This window comes from Chaetodon auriga, chromosome 19 (genome assembly GCF_051107435.1).
Source record: "Chaetodon auriga isolate fChaAug3 chromosome 19, fChaAug3.hap1, whole genome shotgun sequence".
Taxonomy (NCBI): domain Eukaryota; kingdom Metazoa; phylum Chordata; class Actinopteri; order Chaetodontiformes; family Chaetodontidae; genus Chaetodon; species Chaetodon auriga.
This window is the reverse complement of record NC_135092.1, coordinates 12,519,882-12,533,600: the sequence shown is the minus strand read 5'-3', so window position 1 is coordinate 12,533,600 and position 13,719 is coordinate 12,519,882. Positions and strand designations below refer to the sequence as shown.

At 42.0% G+C, this 13,719-nt stretch overlaps 1 protein-coding gene across 2 annotated transcripts; it reads right to left on the bottom strand.

The window, feature by feature from the left end:
• On the bottom strand, positions 1–11,724 carry antxr1b (ANTXR cell adhesion molecule 1b). 2 transcript variants are annotated; one of them, XM_076758500.1, is made up of 19 exons: positions 11,447–11,724; positions 9,004–9,075; positions 8,842–8,913; positions 8,651–8,732; positions 8,495–8,528; positions 8,122–8,201; positions 7,695–7,763; positions 7,522–7,602; positions 7,372–7,432; positions 7,003–7,101; positions 5,830–5,899; positions 5,496–5,574; positions 4,884–4,979; positions 4,737–4,778; positions 4,551–4,643; positions 1,992–2,150; positions 1,134–1,214; positions 315–394; positions 1–191 (listed from the first exon to the last, which is right to left on the bottom strand). In XM_076758500.1, exons 1-19 carry the CDS (start codon positions 11,599–11,601, stop codon positions 17–19), a joined length of 1,680 nt encoding a protein of 559 aa, XP_076614615.1. In that variant the 5' UTR covers positions 11,602–11,724; the 3' UTR covers positions 1–16. The 2 variants fall into 2 exon arrangements, with proteins under 2 accessions (XP_076614615.1, XP_076614613.1); XM_076758498.1 differs by having other exon boundaries at positions 1–394.
• Positions 11,725–13,719: the final 1,995 nt, after the last annotated feature.

Genomic DNA, 13,719 nt, shown 5'->3' with positions numbered 1-13,719 from the left:
TTTCTAATCATCATCATCAGTGGTTCTCATGATTGGGGCGTGGAGGAGGGCGTGACGGAGGAGGCGCTCTACACGGGGGTGGACCCTGAGGTGGAGGCGGGAGGGAGCCGGTTGGAGAGGGGGGCGCAGAAGCTGGGCTCATGTTGGCCGGGGGCAGGGCTCTGTTTGGAGGTGGTGTGTACATGGGAGGGCTGGTGGAGGCTGGAGGAGGAGTGGATGGCAGAGGGGGCAGGGTTGAGGTGGGCGAAGGGGGCAAATGGAAGAGGTGGCTGTCGTCTGATGGACGACGCTGGTAGCTGTGAGGCAAAGTGTACACGGGCGTGGAAGGATGGTTGTAGATGGGATAGCGAGGCGGAGGGTAGGATTTGCTTCGGGTGAAGTTTATGCACTTGCCCTGAAATACAGCAAAAGTTGGTTCAGTGTGCAAAAAGGCCACAGGTCGCTGCAGAGGCTTGTTTTTCTGACCATCTTAACTGTGCAATGCAGGATGTAAAGACAAGAAACTGCAGTGTGCTCCATGTAAAATTCATAAATCTGTGGCACGGCGATTGGCAGGTTTACTTTCAACAGATGGAAAGAGGAAATTCTTCTGTTAGTGAGTGTCATGGAAGGAAACAGCATTCCTGCCAGCCCAGCCGTGCTGACGCTGGGAGCTGGAGGAGGGAGGCTGCATCCACTCCTAATGACTTCTGCAGACAGGAGCATTCCTGCAGACAATACTGCTGCTATTTTCATCTTTGTCTACTCACTACACCAGTCTTTGGGTTTCTTTGAAGCCACTGTTCTTATAATTTGATGTGTTGACTCTTTCAAAATGTTTATTCCATGGAATAACTGTGGTTAATGTCACAGAGATAAGATTTTAGTTTGTTTTTTACAGCGTCCTTTGGTCCAAACTTCCCTTATACCTCATTTCCGAAGGTCGTGAATTTAAGCTCTGGCAAATTCTTAAACGTCAGCCTGCCAAGAGTTGACATAGCTGGTTCACAATCCCATTAATTGCTTTGTTTTGAATGATCGTGTGCTCATCTTACAGCTGTAAAGAGCTGATGCTGTTTTTCATTACTCCATAGGGGAGATCACAGCGTCACGCTTTGACTTTTGATTACTGTGTTATCTCCGACTTATCTCACCTTGTCACCAGGATGAGGTCGCATCACGGACACTCTGTCATAGCCTTTTCTCAGGAACACACACAAAGCATCCAGTTTGCCCTGCAGAAAGATGATTTGACAACAGTACAAATAAAAAATGGTATATTATAGCAACGATCTCTGAGAACAGCCAGAATAATCACACAGTTTGTGTGCATTGGCCAGCAGTGCAGCAAAAACAGTCCTTCACACGACTGAGCCGTGTTTATTTGCGACACTTTGAGCCCCAGATGTCTCTCTTTGATTCTTGCATTGGAGGCTTTACATGCTAGAGAGAGACAGATAAACAAAGAATGTATTTTATCAGGAATAACACCCGCTCAACCGATTCCATATTCAGGGGTTAGCTCAGTTCATGTCTGGTTCTTATTACCATCCATCCAGCTGACTAATATGTCAGGAAACCAATTTTGTTAACTATTTCCTGGTAAGACATCAGTGCCAGAAACACTGAAAATAAAATATATTTTAGGTTATGGTGGATGGGCACCATCGTAAGGAGGAGGTCTTTAATGACAAAACTAGTTTTAAAATGTCTGGAAAAGGCATCATACTGTATATGACATATGTTAACATTATGTGCTCCATGACTTGAAATACATTCAGTGACATTCGAGGAGCATGAGGTGTGTTTAAAATTGGAAGTGGACCCTGAGCTAAAATGTTTTTTGATAAAATATCAAAGCTAATATAGTTTAAAAACCAAATCTATGTCACAGAGAGACATCTGGTCACCAATGACAGACTCAAACATAAGATCAAAGTAGAACGAATTCCTGTGTGAATGAATAAATAACTCAATTAGAGTGAAAGAAAAAAGTGAATAACGGGGGAAACCTTGATGGGAGAGTACCACTTCTGAGGGCGGACAGATTTGTGCATGGTGTAGTAAGGCCGTGCTGGTTCAAACTCCTCTTCGGGCATCACAACACGAGCGTTTTTAGCTTTTTCCAGTTTGGCTCCTTCTTCAGTTGACCCTTTGTCTCCCCATCGGACCTGAACAGAAGCAGAAGCTTTCAGCGCTGCAGCCACAGATATGAGGCATTCATTTAGTCAAATTGTTTAAAACAGGAATATTACAGATACATCAACCATCACATTTGGTTACTCTTGCTGCCAAATCCACCGTTTTTAACCATGTTAGCAGTGTGGCTATAGTAATGGCAATACTGATCTGTTGATTGGTTGGTTGGTAAAAAATTTTAATTTGTCTTGATGACCAAATACCTGGAAAACTTTGGCTCATCAGGATCAACTGTACTTTTAGGGCTAATTAGCAAACGTTAGCATGCTGACACACTAAACTGAATGATATGGTGAACATGGCATCAGCATCTCAGCATTGTCATTTTGAGCATGTCAACATGCAACATTCTACCACTGCCGCTGCAGCTGCATTCAATGACTGAAACTGTTGTAAATAATATTGAACTTTGCAACAACTTGCTGCATAATTGTCATATATAAATGATTACTCCTCATATTTCCTTGAGTATGCAGATGTTCGCAGCATGTCTACATGGAATTTGATTAAACCCAGTCCCCTGAAAACCACAAGAAAACAGAAGTTGGCTCCCTTTCCTCAAAGTTTACTTGCGTCAATTTATTTTCCACAGTTTCAGATTTGGCATTTTTCTTAAACCTCTGAGAGAACATGTACTGTAGCAGTTCCCTTTGAACCTGTTTTATGGCATAAAACATAAAATTCACCAAGAGAGCCACTGACACAGGTAGTCTGCACACTCAAGGGAAAAGAACGTTTAACAAAAAGCTTTTTTTTTTGGCAACATAATTACCTTGATGCTTTCAGAGCCACTAAAAAAAAAAGCAAATATCAAATGTCACACAAATGTCAGGAATGATCCATCATATCAAGAGTGAAACCAGTACTGTCAAAGCAACCTTGGAAGTTCATTACTGGGATTTGCTCCGTCGCAGCTGCCACAGACAAGCCACAAAGGCTTTAGCTTGGCAGAGAAAGCGCTTAAATGAAGTTGTGCATATTTTCCATTGCTCTGTTTGGAAGCGGTGCCGCTTCAAGTTCACAGCATAGACCCCTCTGACCGCACTGCACTGCAGTCTGTAAAGCACTTCACGCCGAGAGGTTGACTTCTGTCTCCTTGACCCTCTTCCTCTTAGACAACAGCCACATATGGTCCCTCTAGACCTGCAAACGTCTCATTTCTGTTGTTCACCTCACGCTCAACTGATGGCTGCTCTCGGGTATCGTGCAGCTCAGATGTCTGACTGCTTCTCTTGACGTCATGACTTTTCTTTCCACTGCTTTTCCACCTTCTTTTCCTCACAGAAACTGAGATGATTACTTTCACCATCTTATGCAGCAAAATGCAAGCCTTTGCAGAAGATTTCACTGACAGGCAATCTCTCATTTTTCTTAAGACCACAACAAACAAATCATGCAAACTTGCATGATTCAGCAGCTAACATACATCTTCGCCTCTGGGCCTTAAAACAGTCCAGCTCTTTCTATCATACATTCATAGATTTGTTGTCCTTGCAGTTTTAGGGGCCAGATGGCCACATCTCAACTCTCACTGGCTTCCAAACTCGCCACAACAATAAAGTGACTCAGTCTCTTCCAGCATGGACCTGCATAGTCATCTCTTTTAAGGAATGAGTCGCTTCCTGTTGCCCTTTGTATTCCTGCTGTACTTGTGTCTGATCTCGCTCCCGTCTCTCAACAGCTCCCAAATGGCCAAATGGGAGATTCAAGATTGCCACGTATTTCCTCAAAGAACCTGAAGCTGGTTTGAACCTACATTTGTTTCTATTTAAACATTTTCATATTTAATACTGAAAGAAGCAGAATGTTGCTACACTACTAGCATATATACAGAAACAAGAGATGATGGTTCAATGTAGATTCAATGTGGGAAAGTCACACAGTGAAAATAATGATCTGCTTGAGATGTTTAAGACATTGTGTTTCTCCTAAATGCACTGTTTGATAGTCTGGAAAACTCATGTCTAAACTCTTTTGCTGTGTGACAGTTGTTTCAGCCTGTTTATGTTTGTGTTGCATTAACTGTTGGAACAATGTTTTTTATGCTGCCCTCTTGGCCAGGTCTCTCTTATAAATACTTTGGTTAAATAAAGGAAAATGAAATGAATTACACGTGTGTAGCTATAACCATTCTTTGGTTTTAGCTATTCCTGTATCATCTTCCAGCTCTAACAGACTCATTTATACTGTCTCCTATGACCCCTAGTAAGCTGAATTTGTCCCTGAGTATAGTGCTTGAGTAAATGTACTTAATTAAATACACATAATAACTCTATTGTGTACAGTATGAACATTTGGAATAGTGAACACGCATCTGCATGATTATTAGCTGGCTGTATATATGTCTACAGGTTGCCTTTCTCCCTTTCTACCTCCATTCTCTTGATGCCCCCGACTCCTCGTCCTCCGTAGTACGAGGCATCCACTGTGGGCCACCTCTTCTTGGGAAAACCATCCTCATCATCCTAAAGAGGAAGAAAACAGTACTCATGTTTGAAGCAAATAGAGACTAATATGGGTGTCATGTTGTCATTAAGAGGTGAAGAAAAAACACTTACAGAGATGTCCTCTATTACTGGAGGAGGCGGCTCATGAATGACCTGCAAAAAAAATAATAATAATGAAATGTATTGTAAGCATCACAGAATGGCTGGTGCGCCTTGGCATGTTCTTCACTCTGAGAAAATCCAAGATGGCTGACGTACCACAGTGCAGCAGAGGGGCCAGAACCACCACAGCAGAGCGATGGTGAGCAGGAGCATCAGGATGAGCAGAGCTATGGCCACAAAGGTCCCATCAGACTAGAACAGAAAGTAGATACGAGGACATGAACAGTATGAGCTGCAACCACTGATTTCTGTGGTCACAGTGAGCTGTGCGTTAGCTGGACAAAATGACAAAAACACCATGAGAAATTTCGTACTTAATGATGTTATGTGTATTTCTAGTCAAGCAGACTCCCTCTGCAGAGTACCTTATGGATTGCTTTAAATTTTTCTAACATCTCGTCAGCGTCAAGATCGCTAATGAAATGCATCAAACTGAGGCAGGAGGTCAAGCTGCTGAAGCTGCAGACGTGTGTGACAGGAGATAAACTGAAAGAAACTGCTGATGCCTTCAGGAACTAAAGAGCCTTTGGTAACAAAGTGTTTCTGTGGTGCTATGATTCTGGCCAGCTATGAAATAATGCAGTACATGATTTACTGTGCTGGTAGCGAGGAGGAAACACTCAGCATCCTTAAGTCAAAGTCTAGACTGAAGTTCAGAGTTTACTGTGTTCAGCTTGTTATTACCATCTTGTTCTGTATTGCACTTACACAGGTGACTGCAGTGATCGTCACAGAGCTCGATATAAAGCTCAGGCCATTGTTCATGCTGACATGGAGAGTGGCGGACCTGTTGAAAGTGAGTGAATGACAACGATTGTTATGAATGAAAAATATCAGCTTTTTCCATTTTAAGTTAAGATATCACACAAATTCACATAATTTGCTGTGCATTGTGAAAATTGTATTGATTGCTTCCACTATCATGAGAAATGCAGTGTTGTGGGTCACGAAACTGTGATGCTGACATGAAGTTACTTTTTTGGTTAGTGTCTAATTTAAGCCAGACGCCCTTGTCTGTGAACAGTTAGCAGTAATCACTTACGTCCCCTGCTTTTCCAGAACGGGAGCAGGGCACAAAAGGTAGACATCTCTCACCACCAAAGGTCTTTTCACTGTGGAAGTAGAATTAACGTTAAAATGTGCATCATGATATGCTGTAATGAGAGTATAATGTGCGTCCTAAGATAAATAACTTTAGAAAATAGTATAACTGATGCAAAGGGAAAAAACCTCCCTTGACTTTTCTCTACCAGTCCTGAAACTTCAGTACATTCAAGCCTCAAAATATTCTTTTTGTTATTAAATTCCTGGACTTCCTCTCCTTATGGAAAATGAAGCAAATGAGGGAGGGCTGTGGTTTATTTACCCTGACTGAGTGAGTGTCTAGTGTGCGCAAAGACAGTGCTCGTCGCTGATGAGATCCACATTCCCCTTTAGACATCTGAGAAGCGCTGAGCGTTAAACCAGCTGATCCAAAGCAAGATGGTGCTGATGGTTTTTGGGGGAGGACGGGGATTTAAATCATCATGAGCCACAAAGAGCTGCTCCCCCCAACCCATCCCTATCTGTGTCGGCCAAAATAAACTTTGCACAATGATGGCTGCTGAAAAGCTGCTGCTTTGCTATTCTGTCTATTAATAGTTGGATGAATTTTATGTGATGTTTGGATTCACACACCTATGATTTAGATCTCTGCTTCGTAATACAATTTGGATAAACTGGTGTAATCCATCCACTATTAAAAATGTACATATGAGATACAGCACTGCAGGCTGTAAAACCAAATCAATTAGCAGAAAAATGCTAACATGCTCCACAGAGCTGAGAGGAACTGCAGAGTCAGGTGATAATTTGATGTGGGTTTATAACTATCAAACGTAAACCCAGTGTGATGTCACCCATTGGTTTGTGTGCTACGATTTTGAAGCCTCAAGTTTGGCATTATGGTCATGGCCATCTTGGTATTTTGGAACCAGTAGTGACCATATTACTACTCATTGCTAAGCCTCTATCCTGACTGAGAACCTGAAGACGTGCCCTGATAGCGACCTGAAGCACACTCTGCTTTATCATCTATTTTACTCTAAATGGGAGCATAATTAACAAAATAAACATTGTGCTGTATTGCAGAAGATTTGAAGCTAGTGCCTGAGACCAAGTGTTGAATACCACAGAACTAAAATATGTGAATGAAAACGTTAGAGTATGTACTTACTCAAGGTAACTGTGTCATTGATGCGAAAGCTGCAGAGCACTTTCTGTACATCTCGGGCATGAAGGAAACCATTTCCTTTGACGACCACCTGGAAGGATTCTGAAGTGGGATAAAAGTGAGCATTCATGACATATCTCCTCAAAGTGGGTTGTGCGATTTGTACAATGTTTTTGAAGACGCTCGTGTAGAGTCATCAATATATCGGTCAATATGCTGTTAAAAACATTAAATACATTGTCTTTGTACTGTTTTCAGTTGAGTATATGTCAAAAAGGATGAGCTGATCATCACATTCTGTTTCATTTATGTTTTACTCAGCATGTAGTCATGGCTGTTTTGGGGGTTTCCTCTGTGGTTGTGCCTCTTTACCTCCTTCACAGATGCTGGATGGCTCTACAGCAAGGATCTCAATGCAGGATCTCTTCAGGATCTGAAGAGAAAAATAAAAATATAAAAACATGTAATCACAAACATGCATCTTTCTGTGTTATTACACTTTCATGCTTGTGTCTTTCGTACCGAATCAATGACCCCTTGCAGCGCCTCAAATCCATCATTCACAGGGAAGACGTGGTCCTTGCTGTCAGCTATCGTCGAAAGCTGTCAAGAAACGTGACTGGATGATTTTATACGTCCTATTGTTTGTATTCCTCTGCTGGTTAGCTGCTTTATTGGTTGACAGATTGATTTACCTGAGTTTCATTGAAGTCTTTCACTCCCACGCAGTACACAGTGGCGCCCAACTGGCGCGCTCTGCTGGCCTGATTTACAACAAGACATTAGACAAACAAACAAATGACAAATAAGCTGCAGCGAAAAGATGAACGCTCACTAAATCACAGTGGGGAGACTACGCTTTATGGACCCGAACTTCAAACTTCAACTTTTTCCACTGCCATTGACAGCTGCTGGAAAACATCTGCAGTGACATCACTAACGGGGGTGTGGCCACCAGCACAACAAGCCTGCAAACACTTCCTGCCATTTGTAATCCAGTGAGGATTTACCCTTTAAGTTAGATTAAGTAAAACTCTGTTTTAAGCACTGACTCATGTTTTAATATGATGTTTAAATGTGCACCATTCATTCACTGCAAAGCTGAACTGGTTTTCACGTCACCTCTCTTTGTGCCAGGTCAAACTGATTCTCCCTCAGTTCCCCATCCGTCAGGCCGATGATAACGCTGGCTGTGCGGTAACCTGAAAGTCAGAGCCAGATTGGACAAAATCAGACATTTAAATGATGTTACAAAATCTTTTTTATTTCCAGTGGAAGTCATTTTCTAAATGTATTTTTCAAAATAATAATCAGTGTGTGCCGTTCGAAAACATATCTTAAAACACAATTGTCATGTGATGGAGAGGGCAGATGAGGTTTTTGTTATTTCTTTCCGATGAGTCTTCCATCTGTTTGAAATGACTTCTGATGACTGGATAACACTCAGTGAGCAGAGGGACTGATTAAGTGTTAAAAAGGAAAATGTTCTACGCACCATCTCCAGTGCCGTAGTATATTTGCTCGCTGGCCTGCGGGAGAAGTTTTGAGGCGTCAGTGGCTATAAATTTAAACGAGTCTCATTTTAACAAAAGTTAGATGCCAGGGTTGGGTGAGCAGGATTAGTTTCCCATTGACTTAGCAGATGGCTTACTCTTTGAAAACCTCTGTGCATGAAGGTGTCTCCGCCTGGCTGCACCATCCTCAGCTCCTCCAGACCGGCCCGAATCTGCTCTCTGATCAGCGACGCATTGCAGAGAATGAAAATGCATATTAATTGAAATACAGGATTAAACTATTAAATACCACATGTTAATGTTTGAGTGAGGCTGTGTCTGTTTGTACCTGTCCTCTGTTAGTGCCATCAGAGTCCTTCCTTCTGTTGAAAATACAATAAAGGACATCCGCAGCTGAGGACTGGAAAAAAGAAGAACAGGCGACTGTCACGTCTCATAATCTATTATTTTTTGTCTTCTCTTTAGACCTGATGTCTGTGTGTGGACCTACCTGATAAACTTGTGAGCCAGGTGGTCGACAAAGTAATATATCTCATTCCAGTAGTGTTGCACACTGCCTGACCTGAGACCAAGAACGAAGGAAGGAAGACCAATTAACGATCTTACTGATTCATGAAAATATAATTCCAGTTTCTCTGTTTCTGTCATGCAACATGTCAGAACGGTTAATTTCATGACTCCTGTGGATATATTTGATGATAAGCAATCACAGGTTAAGTTGCAACTATATAAAACACTGTACTTTGTACGTGATTTAGTACTGCACTTCAATGTAGTTAAAGGACCTCTTGCAAGCCCTTTAACTGTAAGTACAAAATGAAATCATGCACAATAGGGTGGAAAACCTCTTCAAAGCTTCAGGCTTGTGAGACTGGACCATTCTTGCACTGCATTTACATTGCAGTTTAATACAGAGCTGCATCTAATGATCATTAATTCATCCTCTGAGTCTATAAAATGTCAAGTTCAGAGAGCCCAAAGTGACATCGTCCAGTTGCTCGTTTTGCCTTCAAAACCCAAGATATTTACTATCATATAAGGCCCAGATAAGCAGGAACTGGAATTGGCTATTTTATGCATTTTTTGATTTAAATTACTAATTGATTATCAAAATTGTAGTAAAATACCTGCACCCGATCAAAAGTACTGCATTTAGTCACGAGTTACAAACAATGTAGAAGTCTTGTGATGTGTTCAGATGCCAAAATCTAATGATTTGTTAAACTGTGGCTGCTTTTCCATAGTTGTTTTGCTGTTGCATCATTTTACATGTGGGGTAAATAGGTGGAGTATGAGCTCATTTTTGCATTCATCACAGTGAAACTTCACATAGAGCGAGAGATATTAGCCTTTGTGTTTCCTTTGGAGTGCTGATGCTTAATATTTCTTCTTTTCACATGTGGCTTCACAGCTCATTTTCAAATTCCAAGCAAAAGCTGAAGTGCCACGTCGCTTTCTCGGGTGAGCTCAGCTTCACGTTGTGTCCTGATTTCGAAAACAGGTGCAGACTCAACAAAACAATCAGAGGAAGCTTTTAGACCAGAAGTCAGTAATTAAATAGAATCGAGAGGCAAAATATGCAAAAGCTCTGCAGCTTCTTCTCACACTGCACTGCCTCTCCTCTTCTTCTCGCTACCCTTATGTTTTCATTTATCCTGTGATGTGAGTCCCAGTGCACAGACAGCCAAAAACTCGGGATCGTTGGAACATCTGGCTCCAATGGAGAAAGGGTTCAGCAGAGTAAAGTGAGAGAGCTGAAGCTGGGACATGATGTGGACTCCTGTCTGTGAAACGTGGCCGCAATTGGACAACAGGAATCCCTGCAGTGCACTTTATCACTGAAGAGAATGCATGAGCACTTTGCAAGCGATTCATCACTGTGTAAACACACCATCAGCTCATACTACTTTTAAGTTCCTCGTACTCAATGTTGACTATGACTGGGCCTGCAAAACAACATCACATGACTCGACGTGACCTGTTCAGGGGCTTCATCTTAGCTTCATGACAGTTTAACGGACGGTGTAATTTAACCCGTATGACTGCGCTCACATTCAAGCCTCAAGAAATCTGCTCCTTTGTTTGTAACTCAAATATTGTAGTACTGTCAATAGAGCACAAGCACTTAGACAAAAATAATCTGCAACTGCTGTGATAAGTACTTAATAGTTTAAGTCATTTTCAAGCAAAAGTGCCAGACATTGTCAGATTCTCCAGTATGAGGATTTGCTGCTTTTCTCTGTTTTATGTCATTGCAAACTGGATATCTTTGGGTTTTTAACTGTCAGTCAGGCAAAACAAGATATCTTAAGATGTCATCTGGGACCCTACGAGATGGACAATTTTCACAATTTTCTGGTATTTCATAGACCAAACCATATTCATCAATAATGAAACTTATCCTTTGTTGCAGCCCTGGTTTGTTGAGGGCCGAGTGACACTGAATTGCAATGCTATTGATTGGTTTACTCCTCAATTCAACAACTGGAAAACGGTGGAGCTCTGAAATGTTGTGGTGGATGCACGCCACACACTGAACCACAAGAAATCAACAGATCTGATGACTGAATGTTTCTGATTTAACCTTCAGCAAAGCTCTCTAACATGCTACCTTGAGCACAAAGGAAAGTTCAAATACACATACGTTGTTCATCTGCATATACATGTGTGAGCTGGGTTGACAAGTCTTTGTTCGTGTCACTCACATGATTCTTTTTCTCTGTAGCGAGCCTGAAACCTGTGCTGTTTTGATTTAGACCAATACTTACAATCAACAAGCTAAAAGCTGCTGCTTATAGTACAGTAGCACATATTTTTCATGCAAGTAGCATGACCCTTGACTGTTTGCACCTGTGTCTTCAAAACAACCACAGATGAGTCATGCACCAAACATTAAAAGCCTTCTTCTGTAAAGCAAAAGTAGGAGCACTCACTTATCCAAAACAAAGTACAGGTCAAATCCTCCGTAGCATGACGACCCTGCCTCCCTCCTGTCATGGATCTGTCCTGCACCACCAGCCACCAGGACCGCCACCAGCATGCCCAGTTCCACACTGAGCAGGACCTGCCTGCACCAGCACTGGGACATCACCCCAAGGTTAAGAGAAAGCACCAGATCAACCAAAGAGAAGGTCAATAGTTGGAGATTTTTGCCCACTTTCTCCTCTCACAGCACTCTGATGGACTCAGCCATGCTGTGCAGAGCAATCCTCAAGGCTTTAAACGCTCCTCTCTGGATCAGTGTCCCATCTCCTCAGCAGCAGATGTGTGCTGGCAGAGGAGGAGTGAAGCTGGTGGGACTGAGTCTTCCTCTCCCTCTCTCTCCACACTTAACCATTTTAACACACAGCACCATGAGATCACATCAGTGAAATAATAAAAAAGCCTCAGTGGGTGAGTTACTGTGTTGTCTGAATGACTTCAGCTTTACAGACTTTTGTTCTTGCAAATACTTTTTTTTTTCTTTCACTTTTCTTGCAGGGTTACTCAATTCTACAGCCTACACATCAGCGCCCCTCAGTGGTAAAAACATGCACAATGCAATTCACTGTAATACTGAACTTTACCTCAGAGAAAACTGGAAAAATGACATATCTCTTTCTTAAAGTAACACTTAAGATATGTTGGAACGGCTGCTGCAAGATTGCCATCTAATGTCAAACACACAAGGATGCTAAAATGTGATTAATTGAGCATTTCTGTGCAATTTCCACGTTGATTAAGAATCAAACAGGAAAAAAGAGAAGCTTAAGAATATATATTTCTCATTCAGTGTGAGGTAAATGGGGGAATGACAATAGCTGGATCACACTTTCAGAAATAATTTAAGACTCTAAACTGCATGCACAGGAACAGGAAAAGGGAGGTTTCAAGTACTACAGCAGAAGGAAAGAGCCACCACTGCAGCCTTGACCTTATTTACATTTCTATTTGTGTACAGATTTAATAGATTAAACATAACTTATTGATTTGTAAAATTCATGGGCGCTGGTAGATGCATTTTGTGACTGCTGGAAGGAGCCAGACTCGCTGTTTCCCCCTGCTTCCAATGTCCATGCTAAGCTGTGCTAATCACCCTCTGCCTCCAGCCTCATACTAATGTACAGATCTGACAGTGGTATCAATCCTCTCATCTCCTCAAGAAAGCCAAAGTTATTTCCCAAAACGTCGAACCATTCCTTTAACTCTCCTGCACTCAGGCCTCTCTCGTGTTCCCTTGTCCTGCCTGTGTGTGTGTCATTCCTAACCTGTCCACCAGATGTCCTCGGTCTTCTCCTGTTTTTCGCACCTGTGGCTCATCACTAATCAACTCTCATTGGTTGACTGCCCTGCCAGCTGCTCCTCATCTCCATTTAGTGTCTGTAAGGAAGGTTTTTGTGCTTTGTTTGTTTGTGCTGCCAAGCTGCTGCACTCCTGATTTGAAGTTATGTTGAAGTGCCCACAGCTCACAGCACAGATCTTGTTTGGGAGCTTTCAATGCACATTACTTAGTTTGATGTTTGGGGAAATATGGTTATTTACTTTTTTTTTTTTTTTTTTTTTTGCCAAGATTTAGATGAGAAGATCTCTGCCACTCTTATCTGTAACATGAAGACACACTCACAATACTGTTAGCTTAGCAACTGCAGATGAGGGGGGCTTTGTGCAGTGGTTAAAAAAACATTATGAGGTGCATGCAGAGACTCCACAAGTCACTGCGCCTGCAAGAAATAGTCCACCACAAAACCACTGGCAAAACATGTCATTTTCAGGCTCAAATTATAACGTGTTACTTAAGCATTTGAGGTGCTGGTAGGCACATTTTGGCATTTTTAGGCAGAGCCAGGCCAGCGGTTTCCCCCTGTTTCAAATTTTTATGCTAAGCTATGCTGATCAATGGCTGGCTCCAGCTTCACGTACATATTTGAGAGTGGTATCAGACTTTTGAAGACACTATTTGCAAATGTTTTGATCATCTCAAAGCTTCTCAGGGTTTCTGCAATAGAGACCTCCTTTGACACCAAACCAACTAAAGTGGAGTGACAGCAGTTGGGCCTTTCACTTGGAAAAAAATAAATAAATAATGGAGGTAGTCTTGTCTATCTGTGCCAGCCCAAAAAGCAGTTTATAGAGGAGACTGGATGTTCTCATGTCATCAGTGAATAGCATCTGTGGAGAGGAGCTGGAAACAGGATTTATCTCCTGTGAAAGATGACGCTGAATGTAA

Bases quoted from the DNA above. Each gene is read 5' to 3' on its own strand.
- antxr1b (XM_076758498.1), bottom strand. From the start codon at position 11,601: ATGTCCCAGTGCTGGTGCAGGCAGGTCCTGCTCAGTGTGGAACTGGGC. The intron at 8,529-8,650 runs GTAAGCCATCTG...CTTCTCCCGCAG, and splicing joins TGCACAGAGGTTTTCAAAGA to GCCAGCGAGCAAATATACTA. The intron at 7,433-7,521 runs GTACGAAAGACA...TTTTCTCTTCAG, and splicing joins TGCAAGGGGTCATTGATTCG to ATCCTGAAGAGATCCTGCAT.